This window comes from Astatotilapia calliptera, chromosome 23 (genome assembly GCF_964374335.1).
Source record: "Astatotilapia calliptera chromosome 23, fAstCal68.1, whole genome shotgun sequence".
Lineage (NCBI taxonomy): Eukaryota > Metazoa > Chordata > Actinopteri > Cichliformes > Cichlidae > Astatotilapia > Astatotilapia calliptera.
This window is the reverse complement of record NC_137443.1, coordinates 23,238,255-23,266,202: the sequence shown is the minus strand read 5'-3', so window position 1 is coordinate 23,266,202 and position 27,948 is coordinate 23,238,255. Positions and strand designations below refer to the sequence as shown.

Below are 27,948 nucleotides of genomic sequence, written 5' to 3'. Positions count from 1 at the left end.
ATCTAGAAGTTCTGAAATTGTATGACACATAAAAAAGTAAAAACAAATCTTTTTTTTGTGTGTGCTCCATCAAATATGCTTAACAAAAACTTGTGTGAAATCACTGAGTGTGAGTGGCACTCACCCTTTAATGCCAGTAATGAGAAAGATGAGGTTGCCATTGATTTTGGTGCAGTTGACAAATTTATCAATATTGCTGGCGTCCACTGTTTGAGCTGACTGCAGGCTTCCTGTTCCTATACCGTCACACACTGAAACAACAAACATCGAAACACACAATTAGTTAAAAATACTACTTAAATGACCATTTTAGCTGCTTTAGCAATGGAGAATTTACCTACTTTAATGCATATCTGAAGTCCCTGTATATTGCAAAGGCCTAATTTTGAGAAATGACCACTGGCCATTTGTCACTGTAATGTTTCATACTCTTTTATGAAAATATGGTCCTGCTTTTGGGTGTGCATGAAAGGCCATGGCCCCTCTCCATGCATTGGAATTCCTTTGATGAAAGCATGGGCCAATCCACAGCCAATTCCTCCCTATAATGAATTCATTACATCTGCATTAATTAGACTTGCGGTCTAGTGTGAGCCAAGTATTTCTGACAGAGGCGGAGGGGATGATGAATAAGGCTGGCATTAAGTGGTGTAACCAGTTTTTGATAGTGATTTATACCAGCCAACGCGATATCTGAAATGTTAATTTGTTATCATTTCCCACAGTTCTTTGGGCTATCCCTCATTAACCCCTCCCTGCTATGTGACGATGTAATCAAGGGATTAGCCAATCAATGGATGCCACAGCCCATACATGGAACCTGAAGAAAAACACTGTTGCCTTGCCTCCGTAAGAGAGAGGTCAGATCAGTTACCTTTGTGAGAACAATGTGATGACGGGGCTAATCCTCTGTATTGAACTGAAGTAATGCTGTTTAATTTCACATTAGCCATTTTAGGCATTTAGCAGACGGTCTTCCAGCAAAATGACTTGTAATTACTGAGCAGGTAGGAGCAGTTTCTCATTATGAGACTATTTTGTGTTAATTACCATGTCGACTGTTGTGGGGATCAAACACGTGACCTTCATTTATGCCATATTTAACTTCCAACAGGATGTAATGAGTATGCACTGGATACACATTGCAGTGATAAGAGAAAATGAGTGTCATGTAGCCAAAGCCCCTTTAATGAAATGCGCAGAGATTAATTTTGCGTTAGGACCTAACTATTAATGTTTGAAATCAACAATATGGAAGGTTTAGAGAAGACTTCATTAATAAAATGAGATAAAGTTTACTGCATTGCTGAGAATGTTACAGATGTGAGCACTGCACGGCGTGGCTCATACAGGAAAGAAGATGTTGATTTTGGAAGGGTCGCTGGAATCAATATCTGAGCTGTAAGTACATTCACGGTAACATAAAAAAAGCTAAGCTGCCTCCCGTGAAAATAAATTACATTTCTTATATAAAGCTTTTTAAGTGATTCCTCTGGGCTCGTGTCGATTTGGTATCATCACTGTTAGCATAAAGCTATTAGATTAAAATGTTTTAACTGCATAAGCTCTTGTACATACAGTAAATGCAGTGCAGTGAGCCTGGTAGCCGTAGAAGCAGGGGGAAAAATGAGAATCAAACTGGATTATCACTTCACTTTGTTTGATTTGCACATTATACCTGTACATTATTGTTATGCTATCATAATAAATAGATAAAAATCTGCTCATTTTCATGGTTTATCCATTCAACAGCACAAATTTGACAGCCTAAACCAAAACTACCCAGGCCAACGGGCAATAAAACACCCCAGGGTGACTTATGAGTTACTCCAAGTGTCAATTAATATGAAACCATGAGAAACCATGAGACAGAAATATACCTTGGCCACACTTTTCAAACATCCATCTTAGGTCTCAGTCACACAGGCTTAGAGACCAGTTGGTGCACTCCTTGATGGCTTGGTGTGTGGTTGTTGGAGGGTGCGAAACCAAAGTCCTCCTTGGGATCACCTTTGTTGAAAGCAGATTGCTGCAGTTGACCATAGTTTGCGTGGAAGTTGCAGCATTATATATAAAAACTGTCCAACTGCTGTCCAAGCATGAGCAAAACGAGATCCCCACAAGTAAATGGAAACCCTCTGAGGTCACAGTAAAAGTTGTGTTTCCCTGCTGCCATCAACACATTGCTAAAGCCACAACTTTTACTTTGAAGACAAATGTTCTCATTTTCTGGTTTGGATCAGTTTTCATAGTTTCACTGCTGCTGAGAGAGTAGTTGGTGAGTGTTTGCAGACAAGTTTGCATCTTCCATTGAAACTATGAGCAATCGCAGCATTTTGCTAGTGGTTTTCAGTGTGGTTGCATCACTGACTGGTCTCTATGGCTTCATGATTGGGACATTAGCAATCAGTTTCATAGCAACTGCCAATCTCAAGCAACTACTTGATTGGGGAATTTTTCCCTTGGGATAGAAATATGGTTATTAGTTTTTTACTTCTGGCGACTGATTGGGGGAACAGTTGACAAATCATAGACCTGAACCTATTACAGAATAAGCTTTTGAGCAATTAACTGTGGTCGCTTTGCACAACAAAAGCTGAAAAATCTTGCATTACAAGTGCATAGAGAATTTATGACGAACAGCTGCTCTAGCTTCTGTTTTGACTGAAAATGACTGTGTAGGTCAGATCTTGCTCTGTCATTATTTACTCTATGGTCCCTCTTGTGTTTCTCCATACAGGAAATTAAAGATATTCTTGCTGAAATCACCTGGTTTATCCACAGATTTGTATATGCTTTATACCTATAACTTTAGAATTGCAGCTTTTGCTACCTTGTTTTTTTAGAGCCAGAGGGTGGTTTGCTAAGCTATAAGCTAATGTTAGCACTTTTGTCTCCAAAAGGCAATGCAAATTGTTTTGTAACTTTCCTGTTTATGTATTTCCTTTAGGTTTAAGTTTCATTTTGTTTAATTAGTAACTTCCCTGCTAGGTGTATGCTAGGCTTCTACTTCAGTAGTTTGACTCACAGAACTGGTCCACCGTGTTTAACAGGCATGAAACACTTTAATATGACATTCAGCACAAGTTGACTGAAGGAACTATATATTTCGCACTTTATTTTCAGAAATCGCTGCTTGGGTTTACCTTTTGGACAGATGTCTGTGCAAGGGATGCACATTTTAATCCGGTTCTCCTCCACTTCCATCTTGTTGCTGGGACATGCTCTCACACAGGAGCTGTGGTCCACGACAAAGTTATCTGATAGAAAAAGCAGCAAAAATCTGAATTAGAGGACTTCACCAGTCTTTTAGCATACCGCATACAACCCCCTACAGTAAATTTGAAATATAATACTATAAAAATCAAAGCACATTCCTGGAAGGACCCCTCTAATTGTATGAAACTGATTGTATTTTAATCACATTTGTGTAATGATCAAAACTAATGGTCTATATCAATGAGAAACAGTAATGAATTAGCTAAGTACTTGGTTGCAGAAACAGGAAAGCCATACTGTGGTATGATCATCTGATGATCAGTAGAAGTCGAACATGCAGTCTCTTCATGTCACTCAAATTTTAATGCACGTTCGCTGAAATATTTCACTACCATAACTGCACATCCATGACAGAACGAGCTAAGCTTTTTCAGCTGCCAGAAGCTGAAGCAGATGGCATAGCAACTAGCTGATTGAGATACACACTTTATTTATGTTTGATTTATGTTTGAGTAATCTATCTTGACTTGAAATAATTGCCTGGGGTCCAATTTCAGGATTGACAGGGGATAAATGACTCATCAACAGACGCCAGCACAGATTCTAAAAAACAAAAAACAAAGACTTATTTACGAGCGTTATTATCAGCATCTATGTTATTGCGGCGTAGCGTTGTGTAATGGCACACACACCAGATCATTTTGCAGCTGCTTGGATGTCCACTGCGTTCGCTGAGAACTAGGTGCAGACTTACGTGGACATTTCTTGACACAGAAGGCTCCATAGGTGTATTTCGCCCTGGGGTTGTGCTCTAACTGGAAGGACGTCGGGTTGTACACAAAGGGCTGAGGGCACTGGGTCACGCAGGCCCCGCTGTCGTTGAAATTGGTGCAAGCCTGCAGAGGGAATACAACCGCAGTGAGCTAGGTTGAAGGCAAATGGGGAGGGCTGTGATTTTCCTGCATAAGTCACCATGAGCGAAAGAGTATTACAGCAGCATTTCATTTTTACGTGGGATTGCGACATGCGAATCATGCGGCCCTCCTTTGTCTCTTTGAACGCCAAATGGGAGAAAAATTGGAGCCATTGATCCACAGCCATGATGTAAATGGTGAAATGTTTTCCCATAAACCTCTTAAGTGATTTGTCGTCTGTGGCCACAGGCGGAAACAGCAGTAATTGAATTGGATGAGCCTTTCTGTGAATTACAACTACAATATCATCCCTGTCAGCATGTGCAGGGAAGTCATGCACCAGTTTGAGGAAAAAGGTAGAACTTGAGGTGATAAAAGGGATATTAATTATGACACAGAATCCCCAATTTGTCCTTTAAAGAGCGCCGCTGTGGAAGATGTTTACAGCACCATAAAATGACAAACAATTTATCAGCAGGTAAACAAAGTGGATCATTTTCGGGCGGGGAGGATGGCAAACAGATGTTGGACAAAAGATGTGGAATGGGAAGAAGGATGAGTGTAGATAGGATGATTTTCTTTCTTTCTTTTTTGGTCACTGTACGTGTGTGTTGAAGGCAGAAATAAAAGAAGTAAAGAGAGTTAAAGAGTGAGAAAGTGTGTGTGTGTGTGTGTGTGTGTGTGTGTGTGTGTGTGTGTGTGTGTGTGTGTGTGTGTGACGTACAAAGCAGTCCGTGTCCTTGGGGCCGGAGCAGCCGCCGGCGCATTCGCGATGGCAGCAGTCGCTGACGTAAGGCCCGAAGCATCGACCGTCACACTGCTCTGCACACACCGTTTTTGTCACTGCAACGGAAGTGGAAAGACTGAATTTTAAAGGTCTGGCACACACACACACAGACACGCACACACATCTACATACATTCACACTCATAAAGAGAGACAATACCACCACGCTCAACCTTCCTCTCTAGTCACAACTGCTCACAGTCGCATGTAGGCAGGAAGAAATTTGGGGCTTCAGCAACCTAAAGGTCAGCCAAGTTGGTTTGCGACCACAGAGTCACTGCCTAGAAAGCACAGACGTACTTTAAAAACATGAAGCACTGTCTTCTGTCTCAAGAACCTCCTTGGAAACCCTTGAAGAGGACTCTTCTCCTCTAACTGCTCCGAAGCTTCAGCTCAGAGACCGAACAGCTGAAAATAGTGTTTGACAGCGTCCAGGAATGAATCTAAGGGGGAGCTTTGCTTGTGGAAACCCAGTTGGTTTTCCCTAGATACATAAAGTTTGGAAAAAATTAACTGAATCTCACAGATTCGCCATATCAGTGTTTATACAATGGGTGCTTTCAGCCAAGCGAGTCAATTGGCCAAAGACGCCGTCCAACTGTTCTGATTCCCAGAAAGCCTGGCTTTACTCGCTGATATGCCAACTTTTGCAGTAACCAGTGAAATATTTACTGCCATTCCAGTTTCTTCTCTGTATTTTATTTCAACTAGTTTAACGGGAGCTGTGTAAGTATCATTAGTAATGTGTGGCTTGTCCCCATTTCATCAGCCAACATTTCTGATAAAGGACAGTCTCCCACACTGTATTGATAAAGAAGGATATAGACCAGCCAGAGAGTCAGCAGGAGCTTGAAGCCCAGGCATTAAAAACTGCTGTGCTCACTCTGTGCTGAGTTGCGAACATAATGATGCAGTAGTGGAAAAAAACCCAAGCCTCTGTAATCTATTAGTCTGTTAGTTTAAGAAAAACAAGCCAGAGCCTCTGTAAGTCTTTCCATGAGGGGAACATCCTGTAATTATATGAACGACAAACATTTCTCTAGTTAAACTCCTTCCTTTGGTATCTCATTTTTTTCCTTTTATTTGTTATGTGCCAAGTATTGCTACACGGTGATGAACAGTTATTTCCTACCTATAATTAATAATACATTTTCTAGATATTGGCTATAAGCTTGGTGTCCAACTTTAATAAAAATGAGAAGAAAAAGAAAAAAATAGGATAGTCCTCATGAAGCTTAAAAAGCAAATCTATCCCAAAGCAGATTACTGGAGATTACAGATTATTTTAAAGCAGATTTTACAGTATCATTAATTTTCTCCTGCCAGTCAGTAAAAACAAGGGGTCACTTGGCCTTAAACTAATAAGTGATTTAAAAGAATTTCATTAGCCTACTTCTCAGTGTTTATGTTGAGTTCTGCTATTGCACTTTGCATAAATAGATTTTGAAAAACTTTTTCAGTTGTAAAATGAATTATTGTTTGTGTGGGTTGTACTTTTTTTTTCTTTTTAAATGAAATGACTTATGCTAGGCAAATGAGTCGTAGGTTGGTTAGCATAGCTTACTGGCATAACACTAGACTGTCTATACATATAGGCACATCTAAAACACCATTACCATGATGAAACTTGGTTCACTAAAGGGCTCAGTTAACATCTAAAATGTTCAAGTTCATAAGAGTACAACTAGAAAAAGACTTGTTTGGAAGCATTTTCAGGAGAAAGCCTCTGCTTTCTAAAAAAAAAAAACAACATAGCAGTAAAGCTAAGTGCAAAGTTGCAAGTGAACAAACTACAAGACTTCTGGAACAATGTCCTTCGCACAGACGATAGCAAAATGGAGATGTTTGGTCATGACACACAAAACCAAATATAGCATATCAGCACAAACACATATCAGCTGATTGATGGTGGGGTAATGATTCAGGCTTATTTTGCAGCCACAGGACCTGGGCACCTTAAAGTCATTGAATCCACCATGTACTACCAAAGTACTCTTGAGTCAAATGTGAGTCCAACAACTTAAATTTACTTCAAACTGGCTCATATAACGGGAGAATGACCCAAAGCAAGGCAGCAAATTTACAACAGAATGGCTGAAAAAGATAAAAACTAAGGTGCTGCAACGGCCCCGTGAACTGAACTGAAGCAACATTGTAGAGAAGAGTGGGTCACAATTCATCCAAAATGATGAGACTGATAAAGTCATACAGAAAAGTATTACTTCAAGTTACTGCAGCTAAAGGTGGTTCTGCGAGCTCCTGAATCATGAGATGTACCCCAGAGGGCCACGTAATGTGAAAACGTTCTTTTTCACATGACTGTCTCTCTCTGTGCATAGCTATTTGACACCACTCTTAACTTCAATACATGTAGCACTGGTCCACAGTGTTACCTTTACAATAAAGGGTGTAGCTTTGGAGTTGTGTTATCAGAGTGGGATTTATAACTTGGCACCATAGACAAATGGAAAATTGAGCTTTCAATATAAGTAATTATTGTGAAAAAGTTTTCCAGCCCAAAGGATGATGTTTGTCTAACCAGCAAGTTCAGGGATTGTTGGCCAAGTTGATCCACCCCTTATTTGCAGGGTAAAAGTCTTCTGATTGACATTAAACTACCCAACACCTAATGTGGACTTTAGTTGGCCTTATCCGCAAAGAAGTAAAGCTACACATGCATGTGATATCAGTAAAGGGCAATAGGAAATAATTTTTAATTTTATACCAGGAAAGCAATACATTACATCACGTGTGAATCAGCGTTTTGAGGTGGGACTGCGATAGTGCACTCACAAGTTTGACACTGGTCCTCCTGATGGCCCCAGCAGCGTCCGTTACATGAGCGATGACAGCGTCTGCCTGCAAAAGACACCGTACATCAGAGAACTCTCTGCAAACTTCAGACGTAGTTTTGACACAAACACACATTAAAGACACTGCCCCCACACACATCAAACACCTAATCGTTCGCTCGTGCATGCCCTTAAAACTGCTTGACTAATGACAGTGACAGAACTGTCGAATCTCCTCCGCTCATCCAACAATAGATTTCAAGTCACTGGCGACTCATGGCCTGTGAGAAACATGAGCATGAAAGACAGGCTTCTTCTCCCTTCCGTCAAGAGCTAGCAGGCAAAGTGGGACCTGACAGAGCATTCACAGCCTTCATCTGCCCATGGCCCATCATCAAGACTTAATTGACTATGGGTTAATTACAGAGTAAGTGGAATAGTGAGGCAGATTGTCACCCGGCCCCTTCAACCACTCCCACTGTGGGGTTGTTAATGTTAAATACTAACTACAACTTGGCAAAGGGCCTCAATTTGGCAACCTCCACTCCCACAAACTCTCTTGTCATTTTTGGCCCACCTCCTCTGTTCGTTGTTTCTTTTCATCCCCTTCCTCCTACATCAGTGGCATCTCATCAACAAAATAGCAACGTTTCACGCACATTGTACTTGTACAGTGTCTTCCCCAACCTTTATTGTCTAGAAACAGGCTTTGCATGATGTCCTGATCCCTGCTCATGCTAGTCAGATTGTATTCTGTTCATTCTGCAAAGTGTAAAAAAAAGGTCATAACGCCTTTTCATTTGCCCCATTGTCTATGTCTTTGCTACCACTCGGCGCCACAGCTGTCCCCATTGTTCACCCTGACACGTTTTGATACAGAGACCCTGAAGAAACTGCTTTCCATCCCTCAAAATGAGCAAAAGGCTTGCCCATAAATGCGCAGAAAAGTTTGAAAGAGTTGTCTTTAGCAGCCAGTTCCTCTGACAGAATGTCCGCCGGATACTGACGCCTGTTATGGCCAAAGCAGAGGGAGCTGAGGGACAGCCGGGACCACAAAGGGGGTGAGGCGGTTGGGTAACAAGGGAAGTGGGCAGCTTCAAACCAGCTGTCAGATTCACTGAGATTTAAAAAGACCACAGCAGACAGCAGCTCCATGGGCCTTGCTGCAAAGTCGTTAACATACCACTACAATAGGAAGGTTCACGCGCTGATCTAACACTATGTGATTTTGCTTCCAAATGACCGCCAGGCAAACAGAATGAGGATAGGGCGTGATTGCTGCTGGATGTGTGTGTGTGTGTGTGTGTTTCTACAGTATGTTGGAATGTGCCACTTTAACATTTCACTGACGATACTTTAAAGGGCACCTATTACATTCATATCTTGCTCCACATTTTTATTCTTGGACTCTAGTAGAGAAGCTTTGCATAATTCACAGTTAAAATGAACCTTAGGTATCTTATACTGGGCCTTAGTGCAACTGCCTGTTAGTTCATTTACTGCTTGAAACAGTCCTATTTCATTCCTTTAACTTTTCCTTAAGCCAGCTTTCTTATAATTGGCTGCCCCATGCAAACAGAAGGTTTGAACAGCTGTGGATGTGGTTTCAGTGCCAGAGATGAAGTATTTCTGTCATATTAAACCTGTATATGACGTATATACAGTTGTGATCAGAAGGTTACATCCACTCATCATGGGCATGAATGTCATGGTAATTTTGTTCTATTTCCAGGGTGGAATGACACATATTTAATGACTGTATGATTTTGGAAACTGCAGTTGTTTAGAAATGGCGGGTAGAGACCTTCCAAAGCTGTGAAAATCTCCTATTATTCTTATTAGAGCTTCACTGAATTCATTGGACTTTCCCATTGCTTTGAATAGTGTTTAACCCCATTAGTGCTGTCAAACAAACCTTTTTTATGCTGGCAAAGAGAAACTACCAGTTGTAGTCTATCATGATCACTAATGAGAAGTTTACAGGGCTTGGTATTGTTGAGTTAAAAGACATTATTGAACTTTCAACACCAAACTTTTAAAAGATTTAAGTATATATTTGAGTCTGTATGTATACTTTTGGCTATGTGGATTAATAGCTTCTTGCCGGTTTGTTCCGAAACCTCCATCCTTCATTCATCCATCTTCTTCTATTTATCCACTTCAGGTCTACCGGGGTGCTTTTAGCCTATAAAATCCCATTGACCTCTTCTTTAAAACAAGAACTTAAGTGTTCATTGCTTGGGGGCATCACCAGTGACTTAGAGGTCAGAAGGTTAATCTAATCAAAAACTACTGGTTCTACCGGTTTGCACCCTCACTCTGTACTCACATCCATTGTTGCTGTTGTTGGACGGCACCACCAGCAGCTCAGCTTGGGGGTTCTTGATAATGTCACGCCAATGGATGGTGTCTGCGTGACACAGGAATTTGTTCTGGTCAACATAAACGCCCCCATTCAGTATCTCTGCACAAGGAAAAACAGAAAGGAGAGAGAAAGAGACAAATGAGCACATAGCCGTGGATATAGAGTACATGTGCACGATGGCAGAAAATCAATACTTCAAGGTTAACTCTTCTCTTTGTCTCAAAGTACCACGCTGCATATGCTGTTCCCTGAAGCGCATCTGAGCATGACGATAAATGCTATTGACAAATGCACACAGATATTCTATGCCAAGTCCAAAGATATTTGTATAGAAAGTACCTCATAAAAATAAGCAAATGGATTTTAAAGAAACTCCTACTATACGCCAGTCTGATTTCCTAATTATGCGCTGAGTATTATTAAGTAATTTCATTTATCTTCAGAGTTAATGAGTTTGAATGTCACAGGCAGACATGATACTTGTTGTGTTAATTAAAACTGGAGCAGAGAAAGCGCATAGCTTCGGAGTTTAGATGCACTTAAATCTTGAAACTTTTTTCTTTTTATTGTTGAATTATTAACTTCAAGACTCCTAAGCGGCCCAAACAATCAAACTGTCTCATAGAAAATAACTGGAACTGGAGCTTTTCGTGACCTACTCCACAGTGAGAGCCAACACACCAAAGACAAAGGCAGGCACTTCAACCAGCATTTGCTTAATAGCAAAAATATGTTTCCTTTCAAGGACCAGTGCCCTTAACAGATGCCTGGGCATGGATAGTGATAATACATTCTAATCCCTCTCCCTGTTACTAATCCAGGTTTTGGATATAGAGACTGAATGAAATGATGCTGCAGTAATCCCCCCCTCCTGAGTTGTGACCCAAAGCAGAAGGGAAAAAACAGCCCCCATCTGTGTTTCTTTCTCTCTGGGATACCAGCAGACTATATAATTTAACCTATTTGGGGGATTTAGATACAATCATCTTGCATCTCCTTCTCCTTGAATATGATTCCATGAAAGTACTTGTCAAAATAAATGAAATTTAATAATGAAAAAAGAAGCAACAATGTGCTTCAGATTAGGGCTGGATTAGCTGAAGGTAAAGAAGGGCATTGTCTCTCCAGGCAGATTATTAACGCCGTGCGCTTATGATTCGACTGCTGAGAAGCACACACACACACACACACACACACACACACACACACACACACACACACACACACACACACACACACACACACACACACACACACAGGAAGCTAATCATTACCATCCGACACCCTGATTAAAGAAGTGGGCCTTGGTGGAGACGGGGACATTTATTCAAAGCTCTCTTAGAGGTGACATGGCGCTCTGTCTGCCTGCTGAATGGCCTACAGCCGCAGCTTCATGTAATCATGTTCCCGTCACAATGGACGATTTATCTGGGCGTGTTTAACATTCATGGATGGCGGCTGGAGAGAAAAAAAAAAGGAAGAAGAAGCTTGTACAAATAGCACATGGACTGCACCATCAGCATGCTTTGATAGCATTCAAAAATAGCTGTGAAATGAACGGCCATCCGTTACCGAACCCCAATTAATTATTTTTCAGACGGCAGATGTGTCCATATGTGCATTTCGTGTTTTCCCTTAAGTCTCCTTCATGTGATAGAGGGCTTTGTTGTTGAGCCGCTTCACGCCTCTAAAGATCCTTGAACAAACAACCCATTAGTTCAGACATACTGTGCACATAGACAAGGTCATCAGGGAGCACGTAACAGGTCAAGATTATAGGTTTTACACACACACAGGCTCATCGGACATTTGCTTGTGTCAGGCATCTTTCCACCACGACTGGGTGAGGGCCCTACTTTGCTTGAAAATGACCTCTTTTTACAACTGGCTAGAAGTGAGCATCCCTCGCTGGATTGTTACGTGTCTTGCCTATGAGATAAAAACACTGTAAAGCCTTGAAGTTTCTGAAGGATGTTTTAGTTTATGTCAAACTACAGACTCAGCAGATGTTGCCTCTCATATTTTGCAGCTGCAAGTGAGGATTTATAATGGTGTGCTATGCTAGGGTAACACCTTGAAAAGCTTTTGAAGGCTTTTTTGTCCAGTAACTGAAAAAAGACATAGTATTGGTTCGGCATTGTAAATAAAGGCCGACACACTAAAAAGCAGGTTTTGTGCAGTGTGTTTGACAGGCACATAAAGCACTCTTAATGCTGTGTAAATGTTGTGAAGCACAAACAAGCAAGGTTCAGCTAATTTTCCTTTAATTACATTTATTTATAATCTGTTTTCAAGCATGGGGCCATCGTTCAATTGCAAGAAATTGGAAAAGAAAGACTTGACAGAATATATGAATCTCTGGAAACATGTTGCACATTAAGCAATCTCATCTGATCTACAGATGTACCTTCCTACTCAACCCACATCAGACAATGGTTCACTTAATACCTGTCTGTGAAGGTTCTCAGTCATCCAGGTCATCGTAGTCAAAGGAGCTTGCAAAGAAAAGCGTCTGGACTTCTTTAAGTTGCCTGAAGACGTTTCACCTCTCATCCGAGAAGCTTCTTCAGTTCTAAGGTCAAATGGTGGAGAGTCCCAGATATAAACCTAGTGGGAGTAACCCCCCACAGAGGGACAAAAGGACCCCCTGATGATCCTCTAATCGCCTGAGCCAAGGTGTGAAACTGGGTGTGGGTCCCAATCAGCCAGAGTTTCGGGTGTGTTCATTGTGAAACCTGGCCCCACCTTATCATGCGAATTCCTGAGGTTCCCGATTCACTTAATACCCTTTCCACACAATGGTAAATGGCCTGTATTTGTATAGCGCTTTTACTAGTCCCCCCTAGGGACCCCAAAGCGCTTTACACACCCAGTCATCCACCCATTCACACACACATTCACACACTGGTAGAGGCAAGCTACAGTTGTAGCCACAGCTGCCCTGTGGGGCGAGGCTGCCATATCTGCCATATATTGGCCCTTCTGGCCAACACCAGTATGCGGTAGGTGAAGTGTCTTGCCCAAGGACACAACGACCGAGACTATTCGAGGCGGGGCTCGAACCGGCAACCTTCCGATTACAAGGCGAACTCCCAACTCTTGAGCCACGATCGCCCCCCAATCAGTTCAGGAAACCCATATACACTGCATTGAAAACATTACTTTACACAACAGTGATTGTCCATCTGCAAGCTGCTTTGTAACCCACCTCCTCCCCAGGCCCTCCTCTTTTTATATACTATTTCTGACTCAACCATGAACCCTAGTCATGCATCTTCCCTTGGTTTTGCGGTATGCACCTTCAAACTCATTTTGTAAAACACTGCGGAAAAATTCTGTTCACTTTGATCATTTTGATCTTAGATATAGAAATATTTTATTTGATACAGGAAAACTGGTCCGGTCAGTGGTGGTCGTGAAATGAACTGGACATATTAAGCAAATGCAATGATAAATCATGGAATAGTTGTTCAGACAAGTCTTGACTAAGATTGTGGACCAAATCCTGGTTCATTTTGCTTTTTATTATCATTAGGGAAATGTGGTTAATAACACATGACCTACATGAAGCATGTCTTTCAGTTTCCCAACACCTGAGCACCTTTAATGACATCGGCTCACTCTTATTCTGCAGAATTACTGTGGTAGGTGGTACAGTCTATCCAATACCAATCGGAAAGTCATCAGATCGATCCCTGGCTAACCCAGTTCGTGTGTCAAAGTTCAAGGTGAACCCTTGGTTGCCCCCAATACATCCACTGGAGTGAGTGTGCATATGAATGCTAGAGAGTGTGTAATTCTGAGTGTTCAAATGGACTAGCAAGGTGACATTGCATCAATGCATTTACCAAACAGTAGTTTGATCATTCTTGGGCTACAGACTCAAAACTCACATTGATATCAGTGACAAAGGTCTGAAACGTGGCCTTAATTAACACTGTTTGCCTTGCAGTCTTGATGACACATTATACTTATGACAATTTGTGGGAGTCCAATCAAAAGGGTCAGTGGTCAAAGTTGGATGTAACCATCATTCTACAGTAAAAAAAAAAAAGTGAGAAACTTCCAGTCATGACATGCATAACCAATCCAAGCAATTACAACGTATGAATCTGTAAATTGTGCAATAAAATGTCTTATTCTTTAAGAGATACGTTGGTTAGTAGCAGATTTCACCCATTGTAATGATAAAGAAAATGTCTGAATGAGTGGGATATTACTATAGGAGACTATGAAAGACACTTTCTTACATGAATTGAGCTCCAGCTAACCAAAGCAGGAAGGATTTGAGATGAAGTAATATTCATATCAATCACAAAGCTCCACATCACTTCTTTAATTTCAGCTCCATAGAAAAATACACTATGATCTACTATGCAGTCTCTAAAATAGGTACAAAAAAGAAAAAAATCTCCTGTCTCCCTTTTGATCGTCTATATGTTCAACCAAAAGACTTCAGCTCCTCTGGGTGACACTTCCTAGTCATGCCGTTTTATGCATGTATACGGCCGCTGAGGCCTCTAATGCCATACGGTCAGGTCATGTTTGGTTCAAGACGGCTTCTGGTGCAGCATTTTGCTACAGCTCTCTTGGCAGTGAAATAAAGTGCCTCACTGTGATGGAGAAAAAAAGAATCACATAGCAAAAGTCGAAGTGTCATGCTGAATCAGAGATTAGATTTGATATAGAACTGTGCTGGGGAATAAGAGGAGATCACTGGAGAAATTCCATCAAATGCAAAACTGAAAAATGGAATAAATGGCTTAATTTAATGACACCACCTTTATTGAATTCATTTACTTTCTTTCTTCTCCATCACTCAGTCCCATAAACCCCACATTTCTGACTCCCTCTAATGCTCCATCATAAAGGATGGTGCTTCATATTTAGCGCAGTCAAGCTCTAAAAAAGTGTTGCTGAACAATATAACAGTGCGGGCATTCAAGGAATAAAATGAGGGTTTGTTTCAAAGTGATAAACAGTGACTTAAATATCCACACTGTAAGCCTTATTTAAACCACCTGCTTGGGTTAAGGGTTATGGTCAGAAGAGACTTTAGGGGGGTTAAGAAAAATGAAGAAAATGAAGAATGGCTCCAAAACTCAGTCTTGCAGACTTGTCAAAATGCCTAATTTTACTTTAGGGGTTAAGGTTATGCATTATTTACAGCTTGACTGCTTTGAGCGACAGGGATCCAGTATTTGGTTTGATTAAACTTAACATTCAATATCAGTGCAAATTACAGATGTTCCTTCCTATCCAACCTTGTAAGCCAGTGTGAGTTAGTTAATAACTCTGCAGTTCTCTCTTCCTGTCCAAATATGACCAAATCACTATGAAAACCACTTTCTCACATGAGTTGAGCTCCAGCTGACCAAAGCAGGAAGGGCAGCTCCTGCTCTGAAGGCTCAAGCTGCTTTTGGCCTTTTTGGTGTTTCAAAACTGGATATGACAAGAGAAGGGCAGGACTGATGGTGAATCAGCACATTCGTTGGCCAATAATTTGTCAATTATAGGTTGTTAACCAATGAACATAACTCCTCCTTCTTTCTGAAACATCCATTAATTTTCTTCTGCTTATTCAATTTAGGGTCTTTTTGAAACAATGTTAGGATTTAAATTGATTAAATGAAGCTGTTTTTCTGATTTTTATATACACATCGCGATGGGTTCATTATCGAGTTGATGCACATGATGTAACTCATGAAACCTCTATTGGTATCAACCACTGGTGGCCATTAAAAAAACATGCATGCTTAAGGCACTTCCATTTTAGCTTCACTTTTTAGACCTGGAAGCTACACCCATGTTTTATGCTGTCTACAGATGAAATCCAGCTTAGAAAAACAGGATAGGGACAGCCAAAATGCCAGTGAGTTACATAGCATTGGAGACTATGGCATGATCAAAATTATTGTGAAAGTGTGCAATTAAGTTTTGATCTTGCTGCTTTTGAAATAGCTGTGCCACAGACTGTTGACTGAAAGTGTTTGCCCAAAGGTTGAGGTACCATGTGTCCACTTCAGCTGCTTGCAATGGGTTGCTTAATGTGAAAAAACAAAATCAATAAAATCACCAGGCAACTACTGATTTTTGTAGTATTTATTTTGTATTTATGACCTTTCTAATGATAATGTAAATAAGCTGTTTCTTTTTTCTTCCCCTTAGAGTTTATACGATAGGTTATCATGACAGTCCACTGGGTATATTGAAGTCAGACATATCAATAGATATGTATCCCTTCAGTTATCACTGAGAACTTTCTGGAGCACAAACAAAACTGCACAACGAATACAAGTGTGGGAGCTGTCGTTAAACTTGATAAATTAACCAATTAAAGGGCAAAAACACAGGTCTGAAATTAATGGCTGAACACTTGAGGAAACCTCATAATGCTGTGGAAGCGGATGTGGAAGTAACCTTTTCACATCCCAGCTTCTATAATTATATTCAACATTTTGTTTGCTTTCTATGCTCTTCTCTGAGGTGGGGGAGGGTGGGGTGCGGGGGTCAGCACTGACTTTAATTTTCAGATCACTGACATTAAGAAGCAGTGAGTCACTGACATTAGTGAGGGAAGGAAAATAAAGTTGGAGTGCCCTGACAATGTTTCTGTGACTCTTGAACGGTTATGCAAAGTTAGAAACTAAAATAAGGAACAAATGTTTTTGAAAAACTCGAGGTAAGAGCAGCATTTTAAGATTTCACTGAGATATTTATTTGCATTGTGTATCCAACACTTACATAGTAGAGAACAGGCCAATAAGTGTTCAGATTGTTAGGGATATAAAAATGATCCCTGTGCCAAGCTGCTTTTCGCAAGCCAATTAAGTTCATTTTACTGTCGTTGAGCAGAGGGAAGAGCCTCTATTTTGAAGTAGGTCCTAGGCAATGATGGCCCCAGCACCAATCAGTGGCCATAGCTCTATAGGGAGCCTGCTGATGAGCTTTCATCAGTGCTGCGAGCCACTTGTCCCACATCTCTTTCTCTCCCTAATTATGCTGATGAATAAGTCCGTAATAGTGATCTGTCCTCGGTTGATGAGTCCATGCATTTGCTGTTATTGTCTTGTCTCGAGGGCGGGTGTGTCACGTATCACACAACTCAAGCTGAGTGCATTCGGGCCATCCACACTGCCCTTTTGTATTACGATCATCTTTCTGTACTTGTCACCCTCCACCCTGCACCCACCCCCTTCAGACCCACCCATCCTCTCCAGCATTAAAAGCACTTTCTCACTCCGGTGATGGGCTGACTTGCTGAGCATGGGGAACAGAGAAATCGAGATGATCACTCTTTCTTTTCACAGTCGGATGCCCTCTTTTCCGTGAGTCAAGCACACACACAGTCTTACAAACACACACACGAACACAGCCAGAAGCTTTTAAAACACTCAGAAAACAATGCCTCTGAAATAATCAGGCAAAAGTGAGAAATTTGTTACATAAATGCAGAAAATCCCAATAACTACTTCCTGTCCAACACCAAAGAGCATCTTGGAGATCAGTTGCATCAGGTCGACAAAGCCTCACATTTGCGGCAGAGCTGGAGAGTTAAGCTGCAGCTTTACCTCTTAAATGCCAATTAATCACTCAGTGACTGAGAGCGAAATGCGGAGAGCACTGTGAAGCCTCTTGAGATTTTTTTTCCCCTCACATATAAATCAAGTGGAATACATTGTCTCCGACTTGTTCGGATTGTTGTTTATAAATTTAGATACTTTAATGCCATAAATTCTCCACTACAGAGAGACATTCATGTTGTTTGCAGTTTTATGGATATGATTCACAGAGCACTCTCCTTGGTATGTTTAGAATGCGAGTACCTTAAGCTTAGACTATGCAAGAGAAAATAACTAGGGGTGCAACGATACTCGTATCGATATTGAACCGTTCAATACAGTGCTTTCGGTTCGGTACGCATATGTATCGAACAATACAAAATTTTTCATTTATTTTATCAACTTTTCTTCTTATGATGCTGTCTGTGTTGAGAGCTCAGTGGATCTGCGTTCGACTACTCCGCCTAGGCTGCACTGTCGAGCGCAGATCCACTGAGCGCAGCGCTAGCTAGCAAGACAGAAGTTAAGCTCTTGTGGCAACATAGCAAATTGAACCTCCCCCACCCTCATTCAGATGTGACCTTTGGTTTTCATGTGACGTATGACCCTGAAGGTAAGCACGTCATGGACAAAAGTAAAACAGTATGTCGGATGTGCCACGCAATGCTCAATTACATGGGTGGGAACTACTGCGTTAGCGCAGTTAGCTCGTTAACGTGTTGGCCGTCCAGCCCCACACACGGGGCGATCCGCGGTAGCTCGTTAATGGAGATTTGCCGTGTTGTGGCGTTAACGTCATTTCTGATTAACACTGACAGCACTAGTGGGAACACAATGAATATGACTGCACATTTACGCCGACATCATCCTAGTGCAAAGACAAGTGGAAGCAGACAAAAACAACAAGCACGCATGCTACAAACTTTACCCGAGTCATTTAGACAGCCGTTAGCACATGAAGAAAGTCTTCCTCAGAAGACTTAAGAGACTTCCATCTGCCACTGAAGGTGCTCAAGAACTTTTACTCCTGCACCATCGAGAGCGTCCTGACGGCAAACATCTGCACCTGGTTTGGGAACAGCACTAAGCACGACAGACGAGATCTGCAAAGAGTGGTGCGCTCGGCCGAACGCATCATTCAATCAGAGCTCCCTGACCTGCTGTCCATCTACACCAAGCGGTGCAAGTCCAAAGCTAGGAAGATTATGATGGACCTCTCCCATCCCAACAATGGACTCTTCTCACTGTTGAGGTCTGGGAAGTGCTTCTGCTTCCTTAAGGCCAAAACAGAGAGAATGAGGAGGAGCTTCTTCCCCCAGGCTATTCGGGCCCTGAACCAGGTGTAGGACTGGACTCTCCCAAACACGTCACTATAAGACTGGACTCTCACACACATCACATCACCACACGCACTCTGGTTTTTCTTTATGCACACTTCCTGTAATTTATAATCTTTATAATCTCTTTCTGCTATTTGCACATTTTTACTGTAAATTTCTAAGTTAATGTGTAAATTTTGTAGTAACCTGTAAATTGTAAATACTGTAAAACCTTTTTCTGTCATTTAATGGTCGGGCATTGAACAGCTACAAGCATTTCACCCCCCATGTCATACTGTGTATGGTTGTGTGTGTGTGACAAATTAAATTTGAATTTGAATTTGACACATACCACCAACTTCAACTTTAGTGCAGACCAAGCACAACCTCAACTACCCAGCAGCACCACAAAAACTTCAAATAACAGCTCAAGAAAACCCAAAAAGAACTCAACACCTCCTTAACACCCAACATTACTGCTCTTATGACGTTATGACTGCCATTCTTCGCTTTGGTGTCATTTCAGATGGTCATTTAGTCACCAGAGGGATGATTCTTATGTTACAGAGAGGGAGATTTTGCAAACATAAATGACTGTCTAGAGACAATTCTGAAAATAACGCCACAATCACTTTGCTTCCTGTTTTGACTTTCTCAATTCTTTTTTCTCCTAGTGGTTGCGCCTGAGTTGCGACACCTTTCATTCGGGTTAAGATTGAAGCGAGCGCTTTGTCTCTCAAGCACCAGCACAAATGGTTAAGAGGCTGTGGTGATGCACAACATCCAATGCAGTGACCATAAACTAGGCTTGAGGTATTAACCCAGCATCCAAACTCCCCATGTGTCAGCCCAATTGAGAAGCTGGAGCAAGCTTAATCCATGGATCACCCACTCTGCTGCCAATGTCCCAGTGGCAAACACCACAGGACATCTGCATAGGTTGTATGCCAATGCCACAGCAAGCAAGGGAAGGGACCCACACTATATTACGAATGTGGTTTTAATCTTGAGGCTGATCAGTTTGGGTCCAGTGAACTTGAATCCCTTCCCATTATTGTCAAAAGTATTTTAACAGCTTGCAGAACCTCAAGTTGTGAATGTTTAAGACTTTTATCCTGAAGCATTAACAAACAGTATTTCAGCGTTGACACAGAAGAGCATTTTTAACACAGTGGAAAGAATCAGTCAGAGTAAATAATCTTTTGTTTTAAAAATAGGGAAATACAGTAACTGAAAGGAAAGGATTGCATGAATGTGGTTTAGCGCTGAGGGAATTAATGCTGCGTGAATTTACAAGTATTGTCATCCTTCACAAATATATTTTTTCAAGAAGCCTTTACTGGAGACTCAGCAGGCAAAAGGATTGTTTGAACATTGTCTTTTATCTCAGAATTATGGTATGTGTGTGTATGTGTGTTGTCTAAGAGACGTGTAAGCTCTTTGTAGTCATTTACATGCATCAGTTCCTGGTGCTCTGTGTGGCCTGTGACACAGCGCTGACAGCTGGCATGACAGAAGGTGCCGAACTGGGGAATGAAACAAATTGCCTTCATTTTCTTAGAGTGCAACCTCTTCAGGGAACACCGATGAACATTACACAACTGCAACGGCAACAAATCTGTGACTCTGGAAAATAATGACTCACTAGAGAGACAATGAAGTAAAGTTACAGAAACGGAGAGGCAGAGAGATTGTGTTCTGTTTGCTGTGCTGATTTTCAATCTAACTGTTCAGTCAGACCAACTATAATCAAAAGTAAAAAGAAGGAAGTCATTTCTGCTTGAGATATTTTATATTTGGTGTTGAGGATCGCCCCAACTTTGCATGAACACATTCAGAATGCGTAAGGCAGAGAGAGAGAGCACAGGGCATGGAAAGTAGCAGCAAGGCCCCCACCCAACTTACCCATCTTGTAAGTAAAGAGAAGGCTTTATGCAATGGTAAAAGAATGAGTTTGAGTGGAGGTGGGTTGCAAAATGTGCAAATGCACAGTGATTATAAAGCACAACTCACATAAGTGTAGAGACTGGTCTGTGACCATCTGGAAACCATTAGTCAAAGGTAAAAACATATATTTTCCAGTCAAATCAGTTGCTAAGGCTTTGGTCATGCAACCCTAGAGATTGGTCAATGAACACTTGGCAACTACAGGTTGCTATGGAAAAATGTGTATTCCCAGACAAGATGGTGCGTGAACAAGACAAAACTCGCAGCAAGGAGGTATATGGTGCTGCACCTAAAACCTCCTTACAATTGCTTCTGTCACTGGTAGATTTCTGAGTAGGAAAAAAGACTTCTTTAAGAAGTCCAGACGCTTTTCTTTACAAGCTCCTTTAACCTCTGTGTTACAACTTTCAGAAATGCCTGCCGTATCTATACAAAATATCCCACACATTGACTGACCTGCAAATATGAAAGACACACATTCACACCTTCCTTGACTCTCAGCACAGATCTTCCATTGTTCCACTGTCACTGTGTATGTGAGGAAGTGGCATTGCTTGACTACAGCACAGTGCTGTGCATAAAAGCAGACCGACCCAGGCGGGAGAATCATTTCTTGTTTGCATTTCTGAGAACACACATCAGGATGGCCTCCGTATCACTGCCACGCAGGAAGAACCTCTCCGCGCAACAGGCTTTGCCTTGCTTCAGGAAATGGACGAAGCATATTCTGATGGAGGAGAGGTTTCATTTGTCCAGCAGGCCACTGATACCTCCTCAGAAGAATCTGAAAAGGAGACGGAACAAGAACCCAATATGCCTCCACAGAAGAGGCCCCGTGATACTGGGAAGCCCAGCCAGAGCCACACGGCAAAAGACAGCACTGTGTGGGTTGAGGAGAACATTGGAATGCCCAGTGCAGCAACAAATAGCTCGTGCTTCACTGCGCAAGCTGGACCCACAGAGTCTGCTAAGGTTTGTCATTGCCATATTACATATGATATTTATAAATAAACCCATTTAGAGTGAGCTTCATGCAAATTTACCATTTTCTATTTGTTTATCTTGCATCTTCTGACAGCGTAAGATTACAAGTGTGCTCCAAAGCTTCGTTTGCCTCTTAGACGTGGGATTGCTGCAGACCATCGAGAGTGCGCGGTACATCAAGCCCGCAGAACAGAGCCAGACTGGAATTTGTCAATTCATGAACTGATGGCATTCATTTCAATCCTGTTTGTAAGAGCAATTATGTGTCCTGTTGGTGTCATTGTGGATTGCTGGTCAGAAAGATTTCTGGTGCCAGTAATCAAAGAGACAATGCCCCGAGATAGATTCATTTCAATTATGCAACACCTTCGATTTGATGACAAGGACGCGCAGGCAGAACGGGTGAAAACAGACAAATTTGCGGCGATCTCCGACATTTGGACACGCTTCAACGAGAACTGTGCTAAGAGTTTCACTCCAGGAGAACACATGACCATAGATGAACAGCTGTTCCCTACCAAGGTTCGTTGTCCATTCACACAGTATATCGCAACCAAGCCAGACAAATTTGGGATCAAGTTCTGGATGGCCACGGACTTGGACACCAAATATGTCTGCAGTGCATCTCCTTACTTGGGAAAGGACCCCAGTCGTCAGAAGGGAGAGAGGCTGGCAGAGAACGTGGTGTGAAAAGTGTGACACAAACCAAAGTAAAAGTTCTCCCTTTTGAAGTGTGTTGGCTCCAGTGGTGATGCACAACTTTGAAGGTGAATATTCTTGGTCTTCGGTTTGCACTGCACTTTTCTATCACCCAGTAAGTTAGTACTGATTTGTTTGCAGCATCTTCCATGCAAACAGCAAACAACAGCAATCTGAATGTGGAAAACAAAGCAAAAAATCACAAGGAGTTTTCCAGATTTCGCTTGCCAATCCATTGGGGAATATATTTTTTTTCCCGAGCGAGTTGAAGTTGTTAGGGGTTGCCAGCTGCTCTCGAGGCCTGCACGTCAGAGGGTTCAACAGCCTAAAGCAGCTTTAATATGGATTGGTGAAAGAGTATCAGCCCATAAATCCACAGATGTAGGATGGCACCGAGAAGAGCTGATCTGCTGGGATTGCGGCTGAGTTTAATGGAATGACTGAACTAACAGTTTACTTAGTTGGAGACAGAATAAAACAAAAAGTGGTTACCTTAGTCTGACTACTTCCACCATCCTCCCAAGAATGGGATCCACAACAAAAACACAAAATATCCACCCACAAAATTCCCTTGTGCTAAGCCAACTGGCATCCATCGTAGAGCACTTTGAACTCCACTCAAATACTCACACACACACAGACAGGAGGCTACAAGCATACAGCGCAATGGGATCAGTAAGACCAGGGGAACAATAAAGAGTTCATTTTTTCATTCTAGTGTAAAAAAGTCTCTTTTATCTTATGGCTGGAATGCCCGCCATATACTTGCCTCCACTCCAGCAGAGAGAGAACAAAAAGATTTCCTGAACAAAAGACACACAGTGTTTGGGAATCCCGAGTTTGTGTGTGTGCGCATGAACCGCATAGTTAATTGGTACTATGGTTGGCAGGATCTGAGTGTGCACTGATGTGTATGCACCTGGCCAATCTGAGCAAAATCAAAACGCCGTAATTAAAGTTGCGGATTTCTCTGCTCGGGCAATTTACAGTACGACTTCAGGCCCACGACTTCAGGTGAAAACATGATGTGACTAGAAAACAAGCAGTCGGTCCCCGAGGAAACCCTCCGTGTGTGTTTGTGTGTGTGTAGTTGTGAAGAACTTTACTGTACAGTGCCTTGGAGCATGTTTGCTATAAAGAGGGGGGAAAAAGGGGGGAGTGAAAAAAAAACAACCCAGTGTGTTGAGAAAGTAGCTGCTTAAGTGAAGACGACTTTCCAAATCCCGTGAATAACTGTTAAGTCTCCAGCCTGCAAACGAGCCGCTGGTAGATAAATGGCTGCAGATTGCCAAGATAATAGAGACAGAAAACAACCACTGGTTTGCCTGGAGGCACACACACACACACACACACACACACATAAAAAGCAACACATCAGCAAAAGAGCTCGGGTCGTGAAAGCGGCCGAAATGAAGTGAACTTTTCTAAGCTCAAAGTGGGTAAAGCGTTGTTCTTCTCCAGGAGGAGGGGAAAACGTTTCTTTTGCTCCCGCCGCTGCACATTTTTATAAAGGCCTGCATTATTCACACACCTAAAAAGCTGTCAACCGCTCCTGCTGCGTCTTATAAATGATACAGCCCTTACAAGCAAATCCGCGGTGGCTCTGGGCCTCTGACTTGAGGAGAACTTATCTGATCTTCACGGGAAGGCGGAGGTGGGTCTCCAGAGTCCCGTTTCCACCCCCCCACACACACACTTCTCCATTATTAGCTCTGCCAGCCAAAGAGATATTGCGCTCGGTGACAAATGGGAGAGGAGCGCTGGGGTGCAGACAGTGCGGGGGAGGTCCCCCCCCCTTCCACCTTCGCCTCCCCCCGCCCCATCCCCCCTCTTCACCGCAACTCTACCATCTCCACCCTCCCAACCTCCTTCCTCCTCCACGATCCGGGAGCGCTCGCAGCCGTGTCCTCCCTGATAACCATAATTGTGTTTTAAAGCCCCTGATTAAATTTCGCAGTCTCGAATGATATTGTTTTGCGATGAATCCTTATGAAAAATGCTTCACGTTAGGAGATTATGGAAGCGGTGTAGGAGGCGGAGGCGGCAGAGATGACAATTTTTTGTTGTTTTTTTTCTTTGAAACTTCTAAAGCTTCAATGGACGCTAAATGAATCCCTGCCATCACTCTCCTTCTTTTCCTCCGCCCACTCTTGCTCCACCCATCTGTCACGCTCCCTCTCTACGTTATAAACACACACAGAGACATAAACATTCCCCCTTTTTTCCTAAATTCATCCTTTTCTCTGACACCCACAGGCACACAGGTTCCACAGCCATCGAGATTAAGAAAAGTTTCAGAGACGTTTCTCAAACTGGTTTCAGAACCATCTCAGTGTGAGCGTCCCTTCGGAGTTTCACAGTAGCTCTACCTTCTTCTTTCCCCCCTTTTTTTTTTTTTAGAGGTGACACAAAATGCAATCAGGGTGAATGAGAAGCCAGCAAATTCAATAATGGAGGCAAATGAAAATGGAACTGGAGACTCTGCACTTAAGGCCGGATGGGCTCACCCTAATAAGCCCTCTTCTGTCACCGGCTTCCCTGCATCTAAATTAACCAGAGGCCCCTCCAATCAGCGCGGACAAACAAAAGAGTCAGCCAAACACCATGAGAGAGCCGCTGAATACTAATAAGGGTAACGAACGGTCGTCAATAGCCAACGCCGATGATGTGCGTGCGTGTGTGTTGGGTGAGGGTGTTTGATTTGTTTTTTTTAAAGTGAAAATAAACTTTAAAAAATGAGAAATTTGAAAAAAAAAAAAGTGATTTACTTCTATATATACTGACCTCGAGGTCAAGGAACTCACTCATCAAAGAAATTGCCAGCTTCACAGTACAAACAAGCTCAGAACTGCAGGCCGTGTTGCTGTGTCCACCCCTCCAACACCAGTGATAGGCCGTTTTACAGCGGATTAAGCCCGACAGTCAGTCCACTTTCTGCTCTATTATTGTGCTGGAAATGGTGTTTTGGTACAATTGTCCAAGATAAGAACATCAAACTTAAATTTAGAGGGCGCTACGAATGGACCATAGGGGAGCTGTGAAGACAGTAAAACTGCCTGCGCGGCCGAGCTCATAACTTGAAATGTGGGCTATTATTAAATGTCCACTCTGGAGTCAGGGTGCCAGAAAAAAACAGAAGAGAAAAAAGAAAAGTTCTCCTCAGAGGTGCAGAAAAATGTGCACGAGCATGCATGCACTCTGTCAGCCCTGACGTGCGTTTTGTAATTCAGATTAGACTCATTACATATTTTCATGACACAGAATGCTTAAGAAGTGTTAAAAACAGAACTAACCCTCTGCATTGGAACTGACAGTTACAATGGGCTAAATGGGCAATTTGTCATTTTCTGGCACAGAGCTGCAGCACTCATCCCTCCACTTGGGTAATTTAGGACACACCGACACACACACACACACACACACACACACACACACAGACAGGCATTAGCAAATCAACTATGACCAGTAAATTACCTCCATCTGGTTCTACTGTATATTTAGCGTCAGGTACTGTGAGCCAGTCCGGCAGGACACTTCCTTTTCCCCCCTCTGCTGGATTCTAGCTTTGGATTACGTGGCCTCTTCAGCAGATGCAAACGCAGTCCTTCACTGGTCTGCTCAACACTCTAATGGATTCATTCTTTTGGGGAATCTCAAGGGGGGAAGACTTAAAAAATAGTGGACCCAAAAATGTCATTAAAGCACAAAGTCAAACGGGTTACGGACGCCTGGGAGAGAGTGAAGAGAGGAAGCTGCACAACACACCTTCACCACTCCAAGAGCCCAAAGCATGCAAATATGTAGCAATGTCAAAAGGGTGGCGCGAGGCTCGTGGGCGAGACAAACAATCAGCCGCTTTGAATATAATTGTTCTCAGACAGCGACCGGATACAGCCTCGTTTTGTCTTTAAGAGTGGTTAAAAAAAACCTCACATACCCATCCGATGGACAAAACATCATCCTGACACAGCAGCAATGTCAAGTAATGTCCTGTATCACATCAGCGAGCACACTGAGGTTTCTCTCTCTCTGTTAAGGAATGAAACGATGCTTACATCTTGTGCTTCAGATCATTTAGAATGGGAACACAAGACTCTGGTCACAAGCAATTCTAATCTCCCGAAAAATTAATTCAGCTCTAATGAGCAAGTTTGATGAAGTCACGGTTATTTAGTTTGATTAGACTGGATTTCCAAGAAGTGCCGGGTGGAAACGCTGACTCATACGGGCTCGCCACACAGCAGTTTCACTCTGAATAGCAGTTGTTTGAGTTTAAGCACGAAAAGTATCGATGTTCCGACAAAGGAGAAAGCAGGGGACAATTTACTCACCGTCTGACTTTGTGAAAATGACTGCTTTTTTGCATTATTGCCTTTAATTCTTAGTTTTATAACCACAGTGCATTTATTAACTTTTGAATTCATTAGAAAAATGTTTCAGAAGTCATTTATCAAACAGTCCCATTAAATGCTTAACAATGTTATTCAATTCATTTCTATTCAAATTTATTTTTATAGCGCCAAATCGCATCAACAGCTGCCTCAGGGTGCTTTATATTGGAAGGTGAAGACACTACAATAATACAGAGGAATCCCCAGCAATCAGGCAGCCTCCATATGGGACAGCTGTAGCTCAGCAGGTAGAGCAGGTAATCTACTGGTTGAAAAGTTGCTGTTTCGATCCCTGGCTCCAGTCTGCATGCCAAATATAATTGAAGAATAAGCACTCAGTGCATCATCACTCCCAGCAGCCTAGACCTATTGTACCAAAACTAAAGGAGGATTTAGGGTCACCGGATCCAGCCATAACTACAGGGAGTGCAGAATTATTAGGAAAGTTGTATTTTTGAGGAATAATTTTATTATTGAACAACAATCATGTTCTCAATGAACCCAAAAAACTCATTAATATCAAAGCTGAATGTTTTTGGAAGTAGTTTTTAGTTTGTTTTTAGTTTTAGCTATTTTAGGGGGATATCTGCGTGTGCAGGTGACTATTACTGTGCATAATTATTAGGCAACTTAACAAAAAACAAATATATACCCATTTTAATTATTTATTTTTACCAGTGAAACCAATATAACATCTCCACATTCACCAATATACATTTCTGACATTCAAAAACAAAACAAAAACAAATCAGCGACCAATATAGCCACCTTTCTTTGCAAGGACACTCAAAAGCCTGCCATCCATGGATTCTGTCAGTGTTTTGATCTGTTCACCATCAACATTGCGTGCAGCAGCAACCACAGCCTCCCAGACACTGTTCAGAGAGGTGTACTGTTTTCCCTCCTTGTAAATCTCACATTTGATGATGGACCACAGGTTCTCAATGGGGTTCAGATCAGGTGAACAAGG

The 27,948-nt window shown here is 42.1% G+C and overlaps 1 protein-coding gene across 1 annotated transcript in view; it reads right to left on the bottom strand.

The window, feature by feature from the left end:
• The window catches only part of LOC113016400 (receptor tyrosine-protein kinase erbB-4), a 366,846-nt gene that overhangs the window by 112,488 nt on the left and 226,410 nt on the right, over positions 1-27,948 (bottom strand). Inside the window, exons 4-9 of the mRNA XM_026159217.2 lie at positions 10,041-10,175; positions 7,713-7,778; positions 4,858-4,976; positions 3,974-4,115; positions 3,147-3,260; positions 125-251 (exon numbers count right to left, since the gene is read on the bottom strand). Coding sequence (XP_026015002.1) covers positions 125-251; positions 3,147-3,260; positions 3,974-4,115; positions 4,858-4,976; positions 7,713-7,778; positions 10,041-10,175 — 703 coding nt within the window. The remainder of the gene's footprint in view (positions 1-124; positions 252-3,146; positions 3,261-3,973; positions 4,116-4,857; positions 4,977-7,712; positions 7,779-10,040; positions 10,176-27,948) is intronic.